At 37.3% G+C, this 25,143-nt stretch overlaps 1 protein-coding gene across 5 annotated transcripts in view; it reads right to left on the bottom strand.

Annotated features, from left to right (window-relative positions):
* Nucleotides 1-24,797, bottom strand: part of asap1a (ArfGAP with SH3 domain, ankyrin repeat and PH domain 1a) — a 63,718-nt gene extending 38,921 nt beyond the window's left edge. The window contains exons 1-4 of one of the 5 annotated variants that reach the window (XM_051866568.1): nt 24,136-24,797; nt 23,680-23,764; nt 22,164-22,290; nt 2,303-2,375 (exon numbers count right to left, since the gene is read on the bottom strand). In XM_051866568.1, the coding sequence (XP_051722528.1) occupies nt 2,303-2,375; nt 22,164-22,290; nt 23,680-23,738 (259 nt within the window). In that variant the 5' untranslated portion in view covers nt 23,739-23,764; nt 24,136-24,797. Of the gene's footprint in view, nt 1-2,302; nt 2,376-22,163; nt 22,785-23,679 lie in introns of those variants that run through there. The other 4 variants (XM_051866546.1, XM_051866553.1, XM_051866577.1 and 1 more) reach the window with 4 other exon arrangements.
* Nucleotides 24,798-25,143: the final 346 nt, after the last annotated feature.

The following is a 25,143-nucleotide window of genomic DNA, read 5'->3' as shown; positions in this document are numbered from 1 at the left end:
CACATTCCGGGGACACCTGAGACTCATATTACATCTTGTAAAAAGGGGCATAATATATCCCCTTTAAATCACCACATGTAGTCACAGCCATGTCCTATTATCGATTGATAGATAGATCGATAGATAGATAGGTACGTAATGTATATAAATAAAATATACAGATAAAATTGGTAATAATAATAATAGCCACGTTTCCACCGCAGGAACTTTCCCCAGAAACTAGGGACTTTGGGGTGGTACTCGGTGTGTTTCGACCGCAGGAACTAGGGTCTAAATGAAGTTTCAGGTAAAAATTTCCCCCTCAGAAAGTCCCTGCTCATGAGGTAGTACTTTTTCAAAGTTCAGGAACTTTCAGGGCTGGGACTTGGGTGCTGAACATGCTGATTGGTTGACTCCATGCAGCATTTCATTTCAACCACCAAATGTCAAGTTGCGGTGCGTGCAGTAAGAGTTGTTTGCTATTCGAATCAACAATGGATTTTAAAAAATATGACCGATGGACAAGGTTCCTGGGAAAGAAGTTCCTGGGACAAATTGATCTGGGTAATTTCGGTGGAAAAGGGCTATTCATCATCTTCATTTCTGGAATTTCTTATTCATTTCTAATTATCTGAACTGGAAGCCCTGTATAATTAGGCTGGTTTGAATCTAATTAAATGCATTTTGTAAGATACGTTCATGTGTTAAAAGTTTGACTAAAAAAACTCATAGCAGGTTGATGATCAAAATGGTAATTTAATTACAGTTACTTATAATGTACTTGCGTTAAATACTGTAAATTAGTTCAACAGTGCTGTTTAAATCAATATTGAATTTAAAATCTAAATTTGTCTTCTAAAGGTAAAAGTGAACGCTGCCTCTTTAAAATCGTTAGCAGTAGTGCAGTTGCGTGGGAGTTCGCAACTTCGCACCAGTTGGCTGCGCAGTCGCTGTCTGAAGATGTCGGCAGAAGCGAGTGGCTGTTTTTCTGAATGGAAATAATACAATTACTTCACTTTTTTGACACAGGTAGGCAAGAACATTACAGTAAAATGTAAGCTGTGTCCTAGGAAGAAAAAACTGTGCACGCTCTCTGAGAGATGGTCTTCAGTCAGACGGTCTTCGCTCTCAATCAAAGCGCACACACATAGCCGCCAAATGTCAAATTTTCGCGGTTTATTACACATAAACGTTCCAATACACACACAGTTATGTCAAAATGCCCGTCTTGGCATATATTCGCGTTGGTTATGTGAATGTCTCCGTCCATTAGGTCTTAGTGACAGCAGCCTTTAAAACATGCTACTGTCTACTATTGTATTGTCTGTATTATAAATGATAATCAAACAACAAAAGAAAAGCTTTAATAAGGATTAATCTACATTTAATTTATACATATAATTTATGTTTTAAAAAGCTATAAAAGGCTAAACTATTACATGTTTGACTAAATTATTAAAAGAGTTTCCTTTCTATTGTCTAACCGGTCAAGGTTTATAGGGATTTTAAGAAGTAATTAGTAAGTTACTTATTGAGTAATTAAATTACTTTTCAGACAGAGTAATTAGAAAAGTATTTTAAATACAACATTGATGATGTAATAATTAATTAGTAATTCATTACTTTTTTGAAGTAACTTACCCAACACTGGTCACACCGCAGCAAAATAGTGGAAGTCTGTCCTGTTTTAGAGCCCTAAATATGCTAACATTGACACAACGTTCAGTTCTCAATCTCCAGCCCTGATCCCAACCTTGAGTATGCCTATGTCTTTGTCTATTTCATGTCTACAAGAGAGGCCTGAGTGTAAACATTAGGCATTATGAAGCCCCGATCAAACAGCCATTGATATTTGGCATCTGGACTGTGAGCTTGGCCTACAGTATAGGTATGACTCATGACAGCTCCATGTCAGACACTTAAATGCTGATAAAAGGACTGCATGAGCCAGAAACCACTATGTCACACTCATGAGATGTTAGTTACATGGTCTGGAGGATTTCCTGACCTTTCATGCTGATTTACCCTAGAGGGCAAGTAAGCATTTGAGCTTGCCTAGACAGAATGGGGGAAGAGACGATAGGAAGGAGCCTGCAAAAGCTAAGTGCTATGGCAGTTCCCGTTTCCATGGTAACAGCGACTTCTCACTTCAGGATTGTGGGTTAGAGTAGTACTTTACCAGGAATGTGCCTATTAAACCCATTTTTTCAATTATAAAATGGAAAATCACTTTTTTACAGCCACATATTATATCAAAAATTTAGGTCATATTTTAATTTCCAGAACTTTACTCTTGAAGACCCTCAGCTGGGTCAAAACTCACCTTGACCCGAGTTGTAGATTGCTTTGACAGATTTCTTGACCTTTTGTAAAGCTGTTCGGTCTTGGTCCAAAGCCTGGAGAGGCAGAAATAAAGAGAAGAGAAGAGAGTGATTATAAAACACAGCTAAAAAATGTCTGTGATTCATTTATGATTCATGATCTTAGAATTCCAAAGGAATCACATCACTGACCACACCCCTCCAATGGGGCATAACCAAACAATGGGAATCCCATAATCTCACTGTAACCATGAGCTGCAAAGACTTGGAGGCATTTCCAATCCTCAAATGGGCCAACAGGTGTGAAAAATGTCAGAGATGTAACATCCAAATTAGGGCTAACAGAAACAGCTTATATGCTTGTGAACAGATTTAATCCATAAAATTATATTGATTAAAAGTAATTCAACTAAACAATAAACTTAATCAACATTAGACAAAATCTCCTCAGACAAGACAGCATGGGGTGGCTAAATAAACGGTTAAAGGGTACACAACTTAACATACCACGACGGACCCTTGATATGCAGTTTCCTAGCAACCGCAGCACAGGACGGGGAGAACCCCTCGACCGCACTTCATTGTCATCTTGTGGATATCATTTCAAAAATCAAGACCGCTGTGAAACTGAGAACGTAGAACAGGACATGCCCCTGAGGGTCTCCGCTCCTGGAAATCTCTTAAAATATTTTGATGCATGACAGTAAACAACAGGGTGTCAACGAATCCTGTTTCCTCCGAGCAGCCCACTGACCTGATTTGTTTCTGTTTTTAGAAGATAGAAACCAAATCTGAACTACTGGGAAACATGCATTTCCTGCATGTGAACTCATACTCTTTTAGACACTTTGAACTCGTGTCCTGGCTGATGCCGTCCTCCCTCCCTGATTCTATCAGACGTGTCTCTCTGGATGAAGAGGAAATTATGCAATTGAATGGAATACAGGCAGGCTGACTCAAGAGCAATTAACTTGTTATCATGGGAAAAAGCAAATATATTTTACTAACTGAATTTGTTAGTCATGGAAAACGGATTCAGTGCATTCATTGAACATGAGCAACAGGCTTTGCTATTCATAATGCTCTGTTTCAGTTGGTAACTAACAGATGTGTGTCCTAACAGCCACAGCCACAGCTACAAACACAAACGCACCCCTCCCAAACACACACACACACACACCCACCCAACCAAATGTACCCAAAAATAATCTGTGGTGTCTTTAAAGAAGCCTTTCAGTGGTGATTAATGAGAAAGACAGAGCTTAAGGCACAATTTGAAAGCAAATCCTTCAACATTCATGACAGCTCTCTGAAAATAAAACGATTTTTCAAAAGGCTAGATGGATATTGACGCATACTGTCACATTATCAAAGTACCAAATTAATGTACTTACATTCTTTATTATGAATTGTGAAGTTATTAAAATAATCATTATTTATGAGCCATATCATGTATACTACTGTTTGGAATCAGTGAGATTTTATACATAATCATTTACACAGTTACAGTCATAACTTGTTTTCATGACAAATTTATTTAAAAATATATGAAATAATGAAGACATTACTAACAGGTAAAGTACATATAATGAATATATAAGCTAATGTAGTGCATATATTTAGTTAAATGCTCCCCTCTAGAGTTAATTTCTCTAGTGAACTAACATGCTGTGGACACTGAATGACTTGCCTGAGGTAAATGTAATGCTACGTGAGATATTATTATCAAACTGTTTTATTGATGTCTTTCCATGGTTAAAACACTGGTTGAGAGATTACACACATATCTATCATCTGTTCTTCTTCTGCGATTTTTCCTGTTGTTGCGGTCAGCAAACAGCGTTGCATTACCGCACACGCCCCTTTCTGGATTGGAGTGTGGATCGCCTGTGACTGACCGTATTCGTTGTCTGACTGTATGCACCGAACCGAGACGTCAGTACCGTACGGTTCGGGACAAATACATGTACCGTTTCACCCCTAACTCACACTATTCAGCAAGGACACATTAAAGGCCCACTAAAATGTCTTGGAACGCGCAGCATTATTCATTGCCAATAGCGTTTTGTTTATATCACAGCTCGGCCAGAGCGCTGAGCTCGGTAAAGCTTTGGTTTCCTCCTAATCTGCGGGACTTCAGATTCTAGAGAACATCTGATTGGACAGAAGATTTGATGAGAAGCTGAAGTGTGCGGTGATGTCATGAAAATCTGTGATCCATTTTAGCGGAAGTGAGAGACTGTAAGTTTTGAATGCTTATATCTCCTAAATGCGAATGTTGTCATTGTTTTGGAACACACCAGCTTATTCATAACCTTAAGGCTAACATATCAATACTAAAAGCTAAAAAACTTAAATTTTGATTTCAGGGGGACTTTAAATTGATCAAAAGTGACAGTAAAACAGTAAAGACATTTATTAAGTTTTCTATTTCAAATAAATGATGTTCTTTTGAACTTTCTATTAATTAAAAAATCCTTAAAATGTATCATAGTTTACACAAAATATGGTCATGTTTGAATGTTTTCTAAAGGAATATATTTTAAAATATATTCAAATAGAACAGTTATTTTAAATTGTAATAATATTTCACAATATGACTGTTTTTAATCAAATAAATGCAACCTTGGTGAGCAAAAGAGAATCCTTTCAAAAACATTAAAAGTTTTGAAGGTTAGTTTTTATTCACTGAATGTTTAATAAATTTTAATACTTGAGCTTTGGTGTACATTAATATTATTTGTTTTGCCCATATTTCTATTTTTTTACAAAAATGACTAATCAAACAATAATTAACAGACCAACGTTGAAGACCCATCATTTCTCTTGTTTGCTCTGCCATTGAGATATAATGTTAGCTAAATTAAATCAGATGCAAAATTTTAAATATGAAAAAGGGACACAAAATGGGAATTACAAAAACTGATTGTGGCCGCATTGGCAGGGAAACCCTGACAGGAAACAAGTCATTTCTAATCCAGTCCAGACTGATGTCCTGCTATATGTTTAGAGATGAGTTGTGTTTCTATAAACCACTCATTGCGTTCATGTACCTCCTCCTACAGTGAACACAAGGCATGCTGAGGCAGAGAATAATGAGCATTTGGACAGCTGCGGCACACTGATCAAGAACCTGTGGCGATGAAAGTAGTAGTTCTGTGCCGCTCATGTGATAAATGATTTCCCTCAGCGGCCATTCTCTCATTTTCTTGCAGCTATGTTTGGACATTGGTACACCAAAATTGGACTGCCCACTGTGGTCCAGGGAGAGACAGACTCGTCAGGTCGAGACTCTTCGGAGCTTTTTTTATCCCTGGTCATTTCCTTTGATATTTCATTGTTATGAACTACAACATCCTGTAGCTAAATACCATGATTTAAAGGAACAATTATAATGGCAACAAGGTTAACTTTCTAATGGAAAACAAGTGTTTACAAAATTGTTTGTAATAGCGAACAGAAAATAATTTTTAATAATGCACTTACGATGTTAATTCAGCAGGCAAGTCACAACACAAATGAACCAATAGGAAATGTTTTTGAAAGAACTCTCTTTTGCGCACCACAGCTGCATTTATTTGATCTAATATGAAATATTTTTTCAATTTTAAAAACCAAATTTTCGAATTTTAATATATTTTAAAATGTATCTTATTTCTGTGTTGGCAAATCTGAATTTTCAGCATCATTACTCCAGTCTTCAGTGTCACATGATCCTTCAGAAATCATTCTAATATGCTGATTTGGTGTTCAAGAAACATTTCTTATTATTAGCAATGTTGAAAGCAGTTATATTTGTAGAAACACTGATACAGCTTCTTCAGCGTTATTGGTGAACAGAAAAAAACAGCATTTCAAATGAATGGCATTTATTTGAAATAGAAATCTTTTTAACATGATAAATGTCATTTTTGATCAATTTAATGCATCCTTGCTGAATAAAATAATTTCTTTAAAATAATTATACTGACCCCAAACTTTTGAACAGTACTGTGTGTATATATAATAATAATAGCAATATAAATAATATAAAAAAATTGTCTTCAGCAAATTCAGTTACCCTGTAAGCGTGAAGTATCAGTCTTCTGATGCATGACCAAGAGGGTAATATCATTACACAAACTAATTACAACAATCTAACCACATCCTCAAATCGTCTTGTAGGCTATTAGGCATGACCACAGTGAACAGAACAGTGAATCTGAGCACTGCAGAGAAGATAAAGCTCAGCAGGTGACATCTCCATCATGATCTAGATAATCTCTCGACCTTATGAGTTTGATCCACCTTAACATTTAGCTGCTTATACATTTGACATTATCCTTAAAATAATCATTTACAAGAACAGCCTGATATAGCCTAACTTCTACTTATATTGTAAAGAAAAGAGTGGAAAAGATATTGTTAAAACATTCAGCTTCTGTGTTCCATTGAGGAAAGAGAGTCATACAGAACTACATGACATGGTATTGTATATAACTTGCGGGCATCAGGGAGATGCTATCAATATGCAAGAAGGTGTCTTGCAAATTGATATGGTGTCTGTGAAGGTGAGTAACTTATAGTACACTTGTAGTTCAGTTCTCTTGGTTCTTTTAGTCCGGACCAAAAAAGAAAATTATACATTTAATCCTGGTTCGCGTAGCATTCACACTGTCATTTTTAAGACTGAACCTACAGATCCACTGTTAGTAGTGCATGGTACTGCAAAAAATTCACCATGGTTGGGAAAGTGCTTTCAAAAGGCCTCCAGGATAAAGTTGCAGAAAGGTTAGTTAGGAGAAGGCTACAAAAACTTTTCAAAGGCTTTAGCTATCCCTCTGAGTACTGTTCAGAGCATCATTAAGAAGTGGAAAGCGTATGGCACCACCAACACATTGTCTAGATCGGGCTGGATGACCGAGCCAGGAGAACACTGATCAGAGAAGTTACTAAGAGGCCAAAGGCACCTTTGAAGGACTTTCAAGGCTTTATGGCTGGGACTGGTCAATCTGTGCATGTGACAACTATCTCACAAGCTTTACACAAAGCTGGCCTTTATGGCAGGGTGGCAAGAAAGAAACCTTTCCTGAAAAAGCGCCACACTCAGTCTCGTTTGCGCTCTATAAGACTCTGATGCCATCTGACCAAAATTGACCTTTTTGGATTGAACTCCAAACGCTATGTTTGGCGAAGAGCAAACACAGCAAACAACTAGAGATGCACCGATGTATCGGCCAACAATCGGTATCGGTTAACAATCGATAAAAGCTATTATTATCACTATCGGCCATCGGCATCGGACTGCCGATGATCAGGGCCGATTATATCTTGTCAATCAAAAGGGTGCGGAAAAATCAACTCATACATACTGTGTGTGAAGAAAATCACTCGTTTTGAATTTTAACGCATTAACAGTTTAAAAATAGTGACGTTAAAGCAGGCTCTTTTTGACCCTATGAATCACCCGTAGTTCAAGCCAGGGTTGCCAGGTCTGCGGGGTTTTTTTGTTGCTACATCAAATGTTATTTGTAGCGCCTCCCATCCAATAATCGCAAAAAGCTTTGTGTTTTGTTACTTCTGATAAGAAAAAAAGATTCAGTTTTCAAATTCTGTCCATTTTATCATGAAATTCAAACAAGAAATGGCGTATTGACGCTCTATAATGTGACGTGTCAGATCGCTGTAATGCCTCAGTTCAGGCGGCAGCGCGGAGCGAGAGTCTTTTCTTCCTCTTCAGTACAAGTTATATCTCGAAAAACATGCATGAACATCAAAGGTATGTTGAAAGATATAGTACAACTTACCAGAATGTATCTCGTCTCATGTAATCACTTTATTTGTGTTTCAACCACGTAAAAGACGTCAATAAAACAGCTTGTGAACAATATGTCACATCATGTCACTTTTATCTCAGAAATGTTTTCCAATGTTCACAGTTCCGTAGCTATCTATATATATATAAAAAAACACTTGAGAGGAGCTTATTTACTGTTAATTATATGTTGGTGTAAATTTGCTATGAAGACAACAAGTGCTTATGAAACTACCTTATGTGATACTAAGTTTTATACAAACATTTCAGTTTTTATTTGAGTGTAATTATTATATCTGAAAATAAACAGCAGCTGAATATAATACCTCTTTTGTTAATTGTAGATTCTAATATTGTAGTGTACGAAATGAGAGGGTTCCCTGTATAGTTTGCAATATTATTTGGGAGAGATTTTTTTTTTCCTTAAGAAAAACCAAACAATTGGTATTGGCCGATATCATTCTGAATAAACGGCTATCGGTATCGGCAGAGAAATTTAGTATCGGTGCACCTCTACACACAACCCAAAACACACCATACTGTGAAGCAGGGTGGTGGCAGCATTATATGGTGGGGGTGTTTCTCTTCAGCAGGAACTGGGTGATTGGTCAGGATTGAAGGGAAAACGGATGCTGCCAAGTACATCCAAATTCTTGAGGAAAACCTGCGTCTCTCTGCTAGACAGCTGATAATGGGCAGGTCATTCACCTTCCAACATGACAATGATCCTAAACATACTGGCAAAGAACAACGCAATGGCTTAAGGATAGGAAGATGAATGTCCTTGAGTGGCCAAGTCAGAGCCCTGACTTAAATCCGATAGAAAATCTGTGAATGGACTTGAAGAGAGCAGTCAACTGCCGCTCACCACAGAATTTGACTGAACTTGAGCAATTCTGTTTGGAGGAATGGGCAAATATTCCCCAATCTAGGTGTGCAAAGCTAGTACAGACGTATCAAAGAAGATTAATGGCTGTAATTAAACCAAAAGGTGCCTCTACAAAATATTAAATCAGGGGACTGATGACTTTTCCAACCCTGTTATTCTAGTTTTTCAGGGTTTTTTTTTTTATTAATTTTCAAAATGGTTGCCTTTTTATTTTCTTTTTCGTAAATAAAGCTGTAAAAGTTTTTTTTTTTTTTTTTTTTTTTTGATTTCAGGCAGATTTTCTAGGCACTGTACATATGATGGTATTTTTACCAGCTGAGAACTCGCGAAAAGCTCATAAAATGTGTAAACGAGTCAAAACGGTGCCAGGAATTCCTCTGTTGCACACAAAGAAAGATCTGCTGCAAGGAGACAGAGTTTCCTATGCCTGTTATGAACTGTAATGTGCAACGTAGCTCCTGTGATGAGAAAAAACAGGTATTGCTTGAGCATTCTGTCCTTTTTAGGGCACTAGAATTCATTTGGAAGCGGTTGTTTGGTGCGAACCAGGGTTCGGATGAACGCGTTCACACTTATTCAAAGGAACCGCACTCAGAGCAGAGTCACAACAGAGTTCGTTTTAACTGAACCAAACATGCCAAGTGTGAACACACCCTAAATTGTGACAAATACTATTTTTTGTGAACTATTTCCTTTATGGTCAGCTACGTTTTTCAGACCACCATCTGGATCCTGAAGAGAGACCAAAAATGAAATGCTGCACTACAGTTAATATACAGATGGAGAAAGTTAAGTGCCCTATTGAGAACAAATGTAACATTACACTCACTGGCACTATAACAATATGACACTCTCAATCAAGGGCTACTTTGTCCTTCCATGACTAAGCATTTGCCTCCTTATGACTGGACAGACTGCAGTAACACACGCTAATACTCGTCTACAGTACTCACAACAAACCTTGACCCTCTGTTCACCCACTCAACTGATGGGCATCGCTGAGCCCTTGGCTCTCTTCCTGGAGTGCTTAGTAATCCCAGCCTAAATTGAAAGCACCTTTCTTGACAATATCTCAAAACCGGTCAAATAATGTTTATCACTGGGGCAAAAAATGAGCAAACAATAAACAACAAAAAACGACCCAACCTAGCACAGAATCCATCTGGACAAATCTCAAAGCTGTAGATCCCTCAGAAACAAGATACTGGTGGAAAAACAGAGCTATAATACACTTTTACTGCTGCTCAAAGCAACCACAATCCATTAGATTCACACTAAGAACAACCAGATCGATATAGGACTTTATCAAGACAGCCAATCGAGAAGACCAACATAGGTCTGCCAAGCAAGAAAAGACTCTCTCTGTGGACTGCCTAAAAGGTCTTTTACTTGAAAACTTTTCCAAGACTTGAACATACTGCCATGTGCACATTTAGGTCAGGAGAGACCTGCACCAGCTATCAGCAACAAGAAACATGAACTCCTTAAGGAATTACTTCTCTCTGCCAAGCCAAAGCCAGCAGACTTGACTAAGGCTGTGGAGAGGCTGGAGTGTACAGCACAAGGGAAACAGCTCAGGCCAAAGTTTCATGGGGTTTATGAGTCAGAACTGCAGGCCAAGGGTGATCCAACTTTATTCTGTCTGTTTTTATTACAATAACTGTGGAAGAAAAAGATACAAATGACTGAGAGAAACGCAATGGAAACATTACATGAAGTCAACACCCCGATCGCTGAGCCACTGAACACCCACAGGCCTGGCAAGCACCACTCCAGCGCTGGCACTGATTGAATCTGTGGCTCTAGATATGAGAAGAACAGGTCATTGTGTAAATTATGGTCTGTTTGGTTCGTATCCATGGCAACAGGCCCTCCGATACTCACGCAGAATGCTAGGTATGCCTTTGGCTCTGAGGATTCCATGTTATGTCCAAGTCTAATTAATAAAACACACACACACACACACAAACACATGCTAAAAGAAACGCTGGGTTCAATGCTCTTAAAAAAATGCAGTCAGAAAATAATGAATCTGACTGATTTCGTATTGCGTGACATATTTGTTATTAGCACATATTACAGATTTTCGAATGAAGTATCGTTCAATACTAGACATGTATAGGTTGATATATTTTTACATTTAAATTAATTGAGTGTTAGATGAGGTAAAGATAAAATTAATATTAAAAAAGCACTACATTTCACAGACTTAATCACAAATTAATCTTGATTGTTCTGATGCATAAATTCCCTTGCAGTGTTTAAAGCAATTAATTTTAGATTTTAGTTTTAATTTATTTAGATAAAACAGTATAGAACTTTAATATCTGACATTTTTCAGTTATCAGCTTACTAGTATTGGCCAGAATTTCTATATCAGTGCATGACAGAGTAGTACATTAACTTGAGCTCATCAATGCCAAGAAAGTTACATTCACGTATTAACATGGAGAATGTTTCGGGCAAAATTAATTCTGGACAAAATAAATTATTGAAAATAAATGCACACGGTCGTTATTTTTGCTTTTTATTTTTAGCAATTCAATGGTTTGCCAATAAATATTTGTTTACCGCATGATGGAAAATGAAAAACAAATCTTCTTTCATGTTTCTGAAAGTCTCTTACGCTGCATTCACACGGGGCGTCAACGCTTGACGGAGGCCGTGTCTGAAGCTTGAGCTGACGTGACCGTCATAGTACAACAGCCAATCACATTACTTTCCGGTGTTGCATGAATGCAATTGGCTAGCGTCTGTGATCGGATTGGCTGACGCCTGCGTTGGCGCTCGAAAAGTTGAGAAATCTTCAACTTCTGCCGCGAGCAATGCGAGTGAAGCGACGCGACGGAACCCACAATTCAGTTCAGGCAACACATGACGTCACCCACTCAAAGTAAATGAGAAGCGTTAACGCCGACGCCCCGCGTGAATGCAGCGTTATACTCTTATTTGATCAAAAACACAGAAAAAACAGTAATAAATGGACTTAATGAATGACTTTCCAGAAATGCAGGGATTACTTTTTCCTGTTGTCTGCTTGGTTGACCCTCATCCGGTCAACAGCAAACTGTCATCTTTAGATCAGTGTGGAGAGAACATGTAATCAAAATGCGTCTTCTGCTTGAAGAACCAACAACTATGTGCAATCTTTTCCATAAAGCTATAATTCCAGACATAAAACCGGATTAACCAAAGAATGCATTTGTGTTGTTCATCTATAAGGTCAAATGAGGAAGACAGAAGTGAATAAATCAATCAAGGTCTTACTCCACATATACCTAAACTCAAAACTAAAATGGTCTTCTACTAAAGCTGTTCCTAAAAATATATTTTTAGCATTAGCAGTGCTAGTAAGAGCAGGGTGGCCTTTGTTGACAGAGGGGCTGGTCAGCCCTGAAGGCCGGTGAAGAAGACAATTTGTCCATGCCTGAGAGTGAGTCTGGTGACCTCAACGCAAGGACACGAGACACGGCACACTGTCTCTCCCTCAGCTGCTGCATGAGCTTGTATAACCATCCAGCTGAGCTCGGCCTGGACAATTCTCAAATGACAGACACACAGCACAATCACACAGCAACAGAGCCAGAGCCAGCAGCAGCAGCACTATTATTCTGCTGACTAACACTAAGCAGCCACTGTTCAGTAATCACAGACTGCTACAGAGAGCACTACTTCTGACTGATAATGACATAACCACCAGTCAACTGCTCACGCCTAAGATGATCGAGCAAAGCTGTGTTTTGCAAGCTGCAGCAACGCTAAAGGCCCATTCACACCAAGGACGAGAACTAAAAAGATAACTATAACTTTAAAGTTAAAATAATTGTTCTCATTCTATCAGAATAGGAAAGTCCACTACACAACGATAACGACATAGAGGAAAAATATTGTTGGAATCATTCTCAGAAAAAATTTTTCCAGCTGATGGAACGATAAAAACAATGACAGCCATCAGAATCTATCCTGACATTAAATAACTCAAGCATTTAAAGGGTTAGTTCACCCAAAAATGAAATTTCTGTCATTTAGTACTCACCCTCAACTCCAGCATGCACTTAAAATAATCAAAACATTATCTAGTGTTAGTGTGGATGTTAATAAAGTTATCATTATAGTTATCGTTCTTGATGTGAATGGGCCTTAAAGGGTTAGTTCACCCAAAAATGAAAAATATGTCATTTATTTCTCACCCTCATGTCGTTCCACACCCGTAATACCTTCGTTCATCTTCGGAACACAAATTAAGATATTTTTGATAAAATCCGATGGCTCAGTTCGGCCTGCATCGCCAGCAATAACACTCCTTTTTTCAATGCCCAGATAGCTACTAAAAATATTTAAAACAGTTCATGGGATTACAGTGGTTCAGCTTTAATATTATAAAGCGACGAGAATACTTTTTGTGCGCCAAAAATAACAAAATAATGACTTTATTCCACAATATCTAGTGATGGGTGATTTCAAAACACTGCTTCATGAAGCTTCGAAGCTTTACAAATCTTTTGTTTTGAATCAGTGGTTCAGAGCGCGTATCAAAATGCCAAAATCTAGTGAACTATTGAAGTTTCAAAACACTTACGACGTAACAAAGCCTCGTTTACTGAAATCATGTGATTTTGGCACTCTGAACCACTGATTTGAAACAAATGATTCGTAAAGCTTTGAAGCTTCATGAAGCAGTGTTTTGAAATTGCCCATAAGTAGATATTGTTGAATAAAGTCGTTATTTTGTTATTTTTGGCACACAAAAAGTATTCACGTCGCTTTATAATATTAAAGCTGAACCACTGTAGTCACATGAACTGTTTTAAATATGTTTTTAGTAGCTTTCTATGCATTGAAAAAGGGAGTGTTATTGCTGGCGATGCAGGCCTCACTGAGCCATCGGATTTCATGAAAAATATCTTAATTTGTGTTCAAAAGATGGGTGAAGATCTTACGGGTGTGGAACGACATGAGGGTGAGTAATTAAGTACAGAATTTTCATTTTTGGGCGAATTAACCCTTTAATGGTCGTTCCGAATTAAAGTGAGCGTCTGAATCCACAGAACTGACCAATGAGAATCAAGTATTCCAGAGAGCCACATAATTTGATTTCCTTGATGTAACTAAACAAATTTGTCAATGTGTTATAAAAAAGGAAGCTATACTTTATCACCACTCAAGTTTTTTTTAATTGATTTGTATAAAGTAATTATTATAATGATTCCCTTTAATGTTAAGGCTGAATTCTAATTAAATTACCATGAGGATAATTACATTTGTTTTGGAAAATTACTCAATTGAACTTCAATTTGCATAAAAGCATCTGCTAAATGAATAAATGTACATTAAAATAAGTAGATTTAAAAGCTCAATCTTTTTCTGCTAAATGAAAGCATAATGCTGTGAAAAATGGAAATTTGGTCAGCACTGAAACATCAAACCATACAATCCCATAGATCTCATGCACCAGGAATTTCAAGGCAACCAAATGTGGTGCAAATCCTCTGATTTCCCATCTGGCCACAAATCAATGGCTGCAGATCAAGTCTGCCATAAAATAGGTCACTAGAGCGTTTCATCGTTGTTCTCATGACTACTATAATGCAGACACTATAACGCATGAATGAATACACAGAAAATAAATGTGTAAAATAAAAAAGATGCCAAACCTGCAGATGCCACAAAAAAAGCTATATAGCTTTAAAATCAGAATCATATTTGTATGGTGAACTGTTAGCATGTGGTCTTTTGTGTTGGCAAATATACTCATTGTTTCCAGAGCCATCAATAAAACACAATGATGAGATTTCTCAGTACTGTCGCAATCTCTGCTTGGAGGACACAAAAACTACACAAAATGGTACCCAAAATAACAGGAGATACCAAGAAAAATGCAAATAAATAAATAAAATGTCCAGAATTATTAAAGAGAAAACTATTGTACTCAATAATACAGTGCTGTTGTGCCTCCTTGTTTTATTCGCTTCAAGCGAACAACGCAAACAATGCAGCACATTATGAGCAAATGGTAAGAAGGGTGGACATCTTTTATTCATATTTTTTTGGTGCTAGAGACAGGGATGACTAAGCAGCGGGTGTATAGGAGCGTCATTGTTGTTAAGTAAAGGAGGTATTCCACTGACTCATTTAACCCACAGAGTCAGACTACTGAAGAGGAGTCTGACTTCTAAAAACATTCAACTCATCATTGTGTTCTCATCCTAAACACATTAGAACATCAAATACCCAAGTTTCTGTCCTTTTTTGTCTATGGTTCCCTTTAATGCTTTAAGCTCCACCTCAGGCATAAAATGAGTGGATCCGCTCTATAGTTGGATGGGTTTTGCTGCAGTGCAGAATATAACTGCGTGTCTCTGTGCAAGGGATTTATTCTATGCCCATGTAAATGAAGCACTAACTGCGGTATCAGTCACTGGGGACTTCTCCCTTAAGCACTCAGGGAGATTTTTACTTTTTTTTTTGATGAGAGGATTATTAGTGCAGGCATTACTCCATGCAGGGCTAAAACAGAGAATCTCTTACGCCCTTCACTCGATTGTGCAGTATAAAATATGACAAGCAATAAACAAGGAGCAAGTTTCCATGTAAGCCCTCAGACAACGCAGATCACTTCTGAAATTTCCACAAATACTATTTGGAATGGAAATTATGAACAGAAATTGAGTAAAAAAAAAAAAATACTGTCATTGAGTATGAATGTCAGCCGCTTGTTGATAAGCAGTCTATACTGTACATCTACCTTCAGAACTTTGCCATCTGGTCCTCATAATGAAAATGTGCGAGCACAGTGCCATGGAAACCATTATCAAGATGGAGAGGCCTTGTATGGAATGCAGGATTAGGGCAAAGGTGTTGTGGAGGTTGTGGAGTGAAGGACAGTGAAAATGAAGAAGATTACACATTTAATGAGTGGAGATACAGTAGACGATATATAGTCATATTATTGGTTGAAGGGTGGAGGTTATTTTATATCCTGAGAACCTAGCAATGCCAAGGTCATGGTTTGATTCCCAGGGAATCCAAGAACTGATAAAATATATACCTTGAATGCAATACAAGTTGCTTTGGATAAAAGCATCTGCAAAAAATGCATAAATATAAATGGAAAAACTGGGGGATGGCTAAACAGATATGAAAATGAGAAAATTTCACAGACCTGAAAAATTAGAAAAGAGTCGGCATCTGCACATGCCAGCAGCCCAGTATGCAAGTGGTGAGAAGATAAAAGAATTTTTAATAAAAATTTATATATTATTGTTCAAATTAATAAGCAAATCCCCACACTCAGGGTACTGCAGAGCACAGTTTATATGGACCACATGCCGTTGCTGCACACACCAGTATCCAGAAGGACTGACAAAGAACAGAAAAGGGGGATAATAACACTGTCACAGAATTATATAATATGTATTTGTTTTAAATAATAAAATACTGTTAAACGCATGCAACAAATAATAGAAAATTGGCATATTTTAAACGAATTTGCATCTTCTCTGGTCCAGTCGGACACATTTACTTAAAATCGCCAGACACTTGAAGCTACTAATGCCAAACCCGACCTGTGTTCGAGGCCTACGTCAACGTTTTGGACCTGAACCCGCTCAGGTCGAACCTGAATTTAGTCAATCAAGTCTCCTATGCACTGTGATTTGCTACTCTAAATCAATCACTTATGAGGTTTCATGACAGGTAGGAAGCTGCCTTAAAGGGATAGTTCACCCAAAAATGAAAATCATCCCATGATTTACTCACCCTCAGGCCATCCTAGGTGTATATGACTTTCTTTTCAGACAAACACATTGAGTTATATTAAAAAATATCCTGGCTCTTCCAAGCTTTATAATGGTTGTGAAGGGGGGGGCATGTTTTTGAAGCCCCAAAAAATGCATCCATCCATCATAAAAATAATCCCTATGGCTCAGGGGGTTAATAAAGGCCTTCTGAAGCGAAGCAATGGGATTTTGTAAGAAAAATATCCATATTTAAAACTTTATCAATTAAAATAACTAGCTTCCGCATACTGCGCAAGTCGATTTGTGCCACAAGAGTAACAACTGATGCGATGTATGACATAGGATGTAGAAGTAGCATAAGCTTAGGTGAGAGTAGATGCCTCTCGCGGTTCAAACAAATAGGGTTGTGCAACAAACTCAAGCTCCTCCTCTTATTTCGATATCCACCGACATTTCTCTTTAAAAAATGTCGTTTTAGACTTCTAAATTGTGACCGGTGTTTTGTTTTGCTCTATCCTCTGCGCTTGCGTGTTCGTCATCACGTCATGCGTTGGGTCAGAGGTCACTCTTCCGCCGCAAATTGATGTGTACGGCCATCTGCCGGAAGCTAGTTATTATAGTTAGTAAAGTTTTAAATATGGATATTTTTTTCTTACAAAAACCCATCGCTTTGCTTCAGAAGGCCTTTATTAACCCCCTGGAGCTATATGGATTATTTTTATGATGGACGGATGCATTTTTTTTGGGCTTCAATATCAAGATTGTGTTCGTCTGAAAGAAGATAGTCATATACACCTAGGATGGCTTGAGGGTGAGTAAATCATGGGATCATTTTCATTTTTGGGTAAACTATCCCTTTAAGGTGCATTTACACAGAACATGTTTTGCATTTAAAAAGGTGAGATGCAGGACAGAGGAATGTAAAAAAGTGAAAGGACTAGAGGCGCGTTTGATTTATTTCTTTTAAAGTGTTTTTTCGCAGTGTCATGAACGCAGTGTCATGCAACGGTCAAACATGTCCATCTACCACGTTTACACAGAAAAACATTGGAAAAGCAGTGCAGTGGAATGCAAAAACATGTTCCGTTTAAACGGCCTCTTAGAAGGCAGCTGTCTATGTAGGCAAGCGAGGCCACTCACTAGGTTTTGGAACAGAGCTAAAGATGACTCACTAAAACAAGAGTGTTTCACTTTGTGCTGATGAAAGTGCTGACTCCAGTAAAACCGCTAAACACCTGGCAGCCTGAACACAGGTGAAACTCAAGGCCTCAACGCCAATAGCTACATTTTCATGCACCCAAATAATCCATTTATAATCGGATTGATGGCTCATTCGGACTGAATGAAATTTCGATCTGACTGAAAGGGGTGGTGAAATAATCCAATCATCAGGAAAAATTAGGCATGTAAACACTTGAATCTAACTATTTTCTTAATCTGATTCAAAAATACCCTGCGCACATACACAGTGCCATCATGAATATGTTTATTTAAGTCTAATGAAATATTATGACGTTTTTCTATGGTGGAAGTGGAGACACGTCGTCCATCTTTGTTTACAGCCGGGGTGGCAAACATACGGCCCACAAGCTCACTGTTCGCGAACTGGTCGAAATGTAAAAAATATAAATACTGAATTGGGGTTTACATGAATGTATCTCTGAAGGGAACTGACTGTCTTTAGAAAAGTTTCGATGTTATTTTTTCCTCTTATCTTCGTATGAAGTTTTGTTTATAAGCGCAGCGCTGCTTTTTGTACAGCGGTAATCAAGGAAACGCTATAATATCGCTGCTGTTCCATAAGCGCCACCTAATGGCAGAGAATGAATTTCCATTTTCATTCAGTCCGTCTGCAATTTTGGTTTTGTGTAGGTGTCTTATGTAGCATAATTTCACAAAGTTAAAGTCAGACCATGCTGTTTTTGCTGTAATTCTTGAAATTATATAATCTGATTTAAATCAAAAACAACCGCTCATGCTACAGTGTGTAGCATTTTTGTTTGGATCGTGATTAAAATGCAGTGGTGCCTCTAATATCAAATGGGTACACTTTTTTTTTTTTGTTTAAGGCCAGTTTGGCCTGTTAGAGAACTAATAAACAACAAATAAATTGGCTTAAAGAAAAAAAATTGGCAACCGGTATCAGAATCAGCAAATTTGCTTCCAAAAAAAAAAAAAAAAGGAATTGGCCATGAAAAATCAAAATTGGTGCATCACTAATAAAAAATATTAAATAAATTTTTTTTTTTTTTTTTTAAATCTTAGTCTTTTTTTTTGTAAAAACAAATGCCATTTTCAAAGAGCAGTGTGTTTTTCTAGCGTTCTTGCAAATTAATTTGTAGTTTGTATGGTTAATATTAATGTAACTGCCAGCGCACTAAAGCTTATTATATATACTGAATGAAATAAGAGAGAGGAAATCCTTTGGATTCCAGACGATGTATTCAAAATAGGCCAAAAGAACATGTGGAGCTGCCAAAACGAGACACCACGGAGGAGTCTCTCTAGATCACCAGAAACATCATTAGCTAAAACCACTAATGGGCTCTTTACACATCTCAGCCTGAGCTTTCTGTTCGTCTCCTTAACACCCTCGCTATAAAAAAATACGGTCAGCCTGCCCATGTGTATTATTCAGAGCGCTGTTCATTCACCTTTTATTCATTCTGCCTCACAATGCCTCCTATCACTACCCTAGACATTTCTAATTCATGGTGGTGACATTCATGTCTCCCAGAGTCATTCGGGGATCACCATGTCTGTCTTGGCCATTAAAACAGTGTGTCAATAGAGAGTGGGCTCTGTGGCAGAGCAAGAGGAAGCCCCTTCATCTGCCTGCAGAGCTCTCTGTTGTCTTGGCAAGTCAGGTGTTCACTGGCCCATGTGTAAGTAGGTTAATCCCTTCTCTCTATCTCACTCTTTCTGCTCCTGGAACCACTGCTCAGGAGAATAACCTCTCCTTGTTACATGAACTATTCTTAGAACATCACAAATCTCAGATCCACAGAGGATGAGAGATGCTGGCGTGACTTGTGGGATTTCTGCTCTTTGGGAATTAGGGAAGCACAACTGGCTGTTCCCGAGTCTTACGTTTCCCTCTCCAAAACATCAAAGCGTGCAAATAATCTAAGCGAATGCATTTTTATGTCTATGGACGAACTAAAAGAGCTTTATTCATGTTGATTAATTATTTCATAGTTCACATGGTGAAATGACATAAATACATAATACATAAATATTACAAAAAAATTAAAACCACTTTCAAGTTTCCCAAATCCCATTTGACTCTACCACTCTGCTAGTCCATGCTCATCTATGAACATAATAACATACAGACATCTAGGTCATGGGGACCATTAGCCCATCTGTCTTCGCTTATGTTCCAGTGCATTTGTTGCTTTTTACTAATTAACCGAGGTTGATCTAATCACTGTTTCACTTGCATGAGGTGGTTTACAATCTCTGGATATCCCTGAATATATTCATCAGTTATATAAAGGAATTTATTGTTGATTTAATAAAAATATTTATAATGTAATTAATGTGTATTTGCATGGTAATGATGCCTATATGCTCAAACCTGTAAATAAGACTTGTACAAAACATTTTATGTATTTTATTGCTCATTTTGTTGAAATGTTTTTGCTTTTTAAAGCACTATATGAAGTAAACATAATTTTAATATAATAGTTGATATTATTAATAATAACAATGTCAATTGCATGACATGGCTGGTAATGTGATTTCAATATGGCAGCTACCATTAAAGGATTAGTTCACTTTCAAATAAAAATTAGCCAAAGTTTTACTCACCCTCAAGCCATCCTAGTTGTATATGACTTTCTTCTTTCTGATGAACACAATCGAAGAAATATTAATAAATATCCTGACTCATCCGAGCTTTATAATGGCAGTGAGCGGGGGTTAATGAGTATGAGCTCCTCCATCCACATCCATCCATCATAAACGTGTGCTCCAGGGGATTAATAAAAAATATATTTAACAAGTTATGAAGTAAAATATCTAGGTTCTGCCTTCCGTATTCAACTTATGAAGAAAGTGTAAAACTCTCGCAGTTCAAAAAGCTTATAGTACGTCCTACGCCTTCCCTATTCAACTTACGGAAAAAGCTTAACTGAAGTGACGCCAGTTCCATTTTTTGTTTTTTTTTTCCCGTAAGTTGAAAACGGAAGGCGGTAACATAATATTATTATAATAGTTGATATTAGCTTACGCTACGTCCTACGCCTTCCCTATTCAACTTACGGAAAAAGCTTAACAGACGTGCTGCCCTGTTCCATTTTTTTTTTCTCTTTCGTACGTTGAATACGGAAGGCAGTCTGGCGGAAGCTAGATATTTTACTTCATAACTTGTTAAATACTAATAATTTTTTTTTTTTTTTTACACAAACGCATCGCTTCACTTCATAAGGCCTTCATTAACCCCCCAGAGCCGTGTGGAGTACGTTTATGATGGATGGAGGCACTTTCTTCAGCTCATACTCGTTGATCCCTTTCACTAACATTATAAAGCTCGGATGCGTCAGGATATTTATTAATATTTCTCCGATTGTGTTCATCAGAAAGAAGAAAGTAATATACACCTAGGATGGATTGAGGGTGAGTAAATCATGGGCTAATTTTCATTTGAAAGTGAACTAATCCTTTAAGGGGCAACCCATGTAGAATAATAAAAGAGTTAAAAACCAATAATGTGATGTTATTATTTATTTAAAAAATAAATAAATAAAAATAAAATACTAAATGCACCTTAAATATTGAAGGCTGTATTTAATGACACAAATAAAATTTGATCAAATTCCCATTGACTCATATCAAGCTCCCAACATTCACTGCACATCCTCGATGACATCAAAGAGTTCTCCAAGAAAATTGCGCCAACACTCCAAATTATGACGTTTTATCTTGAGGAAACAGTCAGTTAGTGGACCACATATATTAAATACACAATATTAAATCCAACTGACCTCTTCCAGCTTACATGCAATTCTTCTCAATTTTTATAAACGCATTAACTTACAAACGGCTATTCGTTGTTATTAAAATAAATTCGCACAAAGCAATTTAAATAGACGTAAAACATCAGAAATAACGATTAAAAAGCATAAACGGTGACATAATATTACCGAATACTTGTTACTGGTAACAATGGATATATTCAAATGACTGTTCATCAGCGCCGCATTTTGTGTGTATATTAAATCCATATCTACCGAACTACAGGCAACCCAACGGGTCGGGGACGAACCGGCGTTTCAAACGACAAATAGAGTGTCAAGGAGAATTTAGAGGTTGCAGGACAGAAATGAGCGTCAAGTATGTTTGAAGTGGATCCTCCATTGGATTGGGACCGTTATTTGTGTCTTGCACAATAGTACGAGTTGAGCCTCCCTCATTTAACAGTGACAGAGCGGCCTTACCTCTTCCAGAACATTGACCGTGTTCCGACAGCTCTGCAAGCGGGTGGTGAAGCTTGATGTCGTGGGGGAATTGTAATCCTCCGTCGTCTCCGAGAGAAACTCGGACACGGAGATCTGATCCGGCATCCTTGCAAACACAGTCGCCCAATAAAAATGGAGGGGAGAAAAATCACAATAGCACCATAAGACCGGAGCGATGTCTCAGTTTGGGTAAGGTTGAATGGCAAGGCAATGCGTAAAATGAAAAGAAACGTAGCCAAATGTGTGGCAGTGCCTTTTTCTTCACTGACTATGCAATTCCCGTCCCTAGAGAGGGTCGTTGTGTGTAATTTCCACGTCTTTCCTCTTCCCCTGTCTTAATTATCCACTTGCATCTACATTAAACGGCTCAGGCTGCTCTCCTTGTTCTCCCAATGTAAGATTTGAGATGCTGGTTTAAAATGCCCTCATTCCACAATTTAGCTTTAAAACGGTATGATATTTTGAATATTTCCTTCAATTATGGTTGTTCCGGTTTCGGAAGCGGTTTCATTCTGTTTTCCCTTTCTCTTTCCTCCGTTTTCCCCCCCGTCCTGACGGTCTGAGCTCCCTGACACCAGCGCGTGCACGCACGCTCATCTCCTCCCACCATTGATGACGGGATAAACAAGAGGAGAAACTGCGCATGCGTCAGAAGGGCTTTATTTTTGCTACTTTATAAAAGATTAATAAATAAATCAAATGAATAGATAAATTCGTATAGTTTAAAAATAATCATAATAATAAATAAAGAATTCAATAAACGCAAGAATAGATAATAAATTAGTAGTAAAGTGAATGAATTAGGCTAGTAAATTAATAAAAACAAATAAATTCAGGACTAAATTGTGCCAAAATTAAATGTGTCCAAAACTGGGTCATTTATTTACGCATTAGGTTATATTTCTTATTATTACATTCATAGATTATAAATGTAATGTAGTCTACACAGCAAATTTTTTGCCCTAATGCTGATATCTACTGAACACATCCAAAATTTATGGTTGCACTAAAGCAAGAAGTGTTTAAGAAGCAGTCATAAAAGGTCAAGCTAAATACAGTTATAGATGGTATGACAGTCAGTCATATGTTTATTATGATGTTATAATACAGCACAAGCACGTAACTATCGCATATAAAATGGTTTGTCTCAAATTCTCAATTTTTAGGAACTTCGGCACAAAGCTTTTTTATATACAGTATATATCTCACAGTTTCTCACAACAGCAATATTATTACACATTATTTGGACATCTCACAACTGCGACAGGAGGGGCATCCAAAGGACCACAATTATGAGGCCATTTAAGAGTTCAGGCAGTTCTTTGATTAAAATTAAAAAAGTTTGACTACTCTGCTGTAAATTGAGGAGTGTTAGTAGCCTATAGATTGATGTGCAAATCTGGAGGCAGAATAAACTCACTAGAAGCACATATGATGTGCAGATGGAAAATTTAGAGGTATAACATAAAAAAAGAGCAGTGCATTCTCTACTCACCGACTCCATAAAGAATCCCTGGAGGAAAAACTTGATAAACGTGAGGATGAGGACCTCATCTCTGTAGTCACCTCAACAGAACAGCCTCGAGTTGAGACAATAAAAATGCATTATTATCAGTGAGAGGATAACACTGTAGGCTATACATCTGTTCCCTATTGGAAAATCCAGCTTAAGCTAGTAGCTGGTTTCTGGTCCAAGCTCTGCTAGACCAATTTTGGCCCATCAACAAAACCAGCATCTTGAACTAGTTGACCAACTAACTTGAAACTTGTCAACCATGTTCCAGTTTAAGCTGGATTTTCCAGAGAAGTAAACATGTCAATAATTAAGTGCGATTCTTATCTTTCCAAGGAAAAATACAGTCCCTAAAAATAGCAAGCCTCTCCTGAAGTTTCTATTTGCTGCTGACATCACATTTATCTAAAACAAATTTTGCCACGCCTTATAACTTACCGAGACAGCTGCGGTTTCACTCCGTATCAATAGCTTAAAAAGTAATTGCAAAGCAGATTGTGCGTAGAGCTCCGTGTTTCCAAGTGGCACCATATTCACTGCATTGTGCTCAATCGAGCGCGCGGACATTACGGGCTGAAATCACATGCCGCTACAGTTACAATGAGTTGGAATGCGCGCATTGATCTGCCCCATCTGGAGCTGCTGGACAGGAAGCGAAAATCAAGCATGTGGGCTGGAGGGGGCCGGAGGAGGGAATCCTGCACAGGACCACAACTAATGGCAGGAACTGGGAACGCTTAACTTTTAAATGGAAATCTGATACCGCTGGCGAAATGAACGCGTTATGCAGTATTAAATTCAGCCTCACTGACAGAAATGACAAACTCGTTCTCTGAGAAAACATCATGCGGATCAGCAATGGTAGCTACTCACTCAAAGTAATACTCATTGAACGTATATTAAGGTCATCAGACACACAAACAAATTAAGAAATTAAAGAATTTTTTTTTTTTTTTTAATTACTTTCAACTTATTTGGAAAATAGCTATAATAACTGCATGTCAAATTCAGTTAAATGTTTTTTTTCTGTAAATATGTTTTAATTCAGGAAAAGATCACATTATCATCCATCTCCTTGAAGGTCAAGATTCGCTTTTAAACTATTTTATATATTGTTCTAAAAATATGTTAATAGAAACATTTATAAGGTTTTATAATATATATATATATATATATATATATATATATATATATATATATATACACACATATATATATATATATATATACACACACACACATATATATATATATATATACACAAACATACATACACATATATATATATATATATATATATATATATATATATATATATGTATGTAAGTATGAAATCTAGCATTTCTACAAAAAAAAAAGAAACGAATTTACACAGTAAAATACCGTTTTCCATTAAAACAGTAATATACCATAAAAACTATGTATTCTGGGTAATATTTGTCATTT

Source organism: Ctenopharyngodon idella, chromosome 2 (assembly GCF_019924925.1).
Source record: "Ctenopharyngodon idella isolate HZGC_01 chromosome 2, HZGC01, whole genome shotgun sequence".
In the NCBI taxonomy this organism is placed as follows: Eukaryota; Metazoa; Chordata; class Actinopteri; order Cypriniformes; family Xenocyprididae; genus Ctenopharyngodon; species Ctenopharyngodon idella.
Note: the sequence above shows the minus strand (reverse complement) of the source record. Positions and strands in the feature narration are given on the sequence as shown.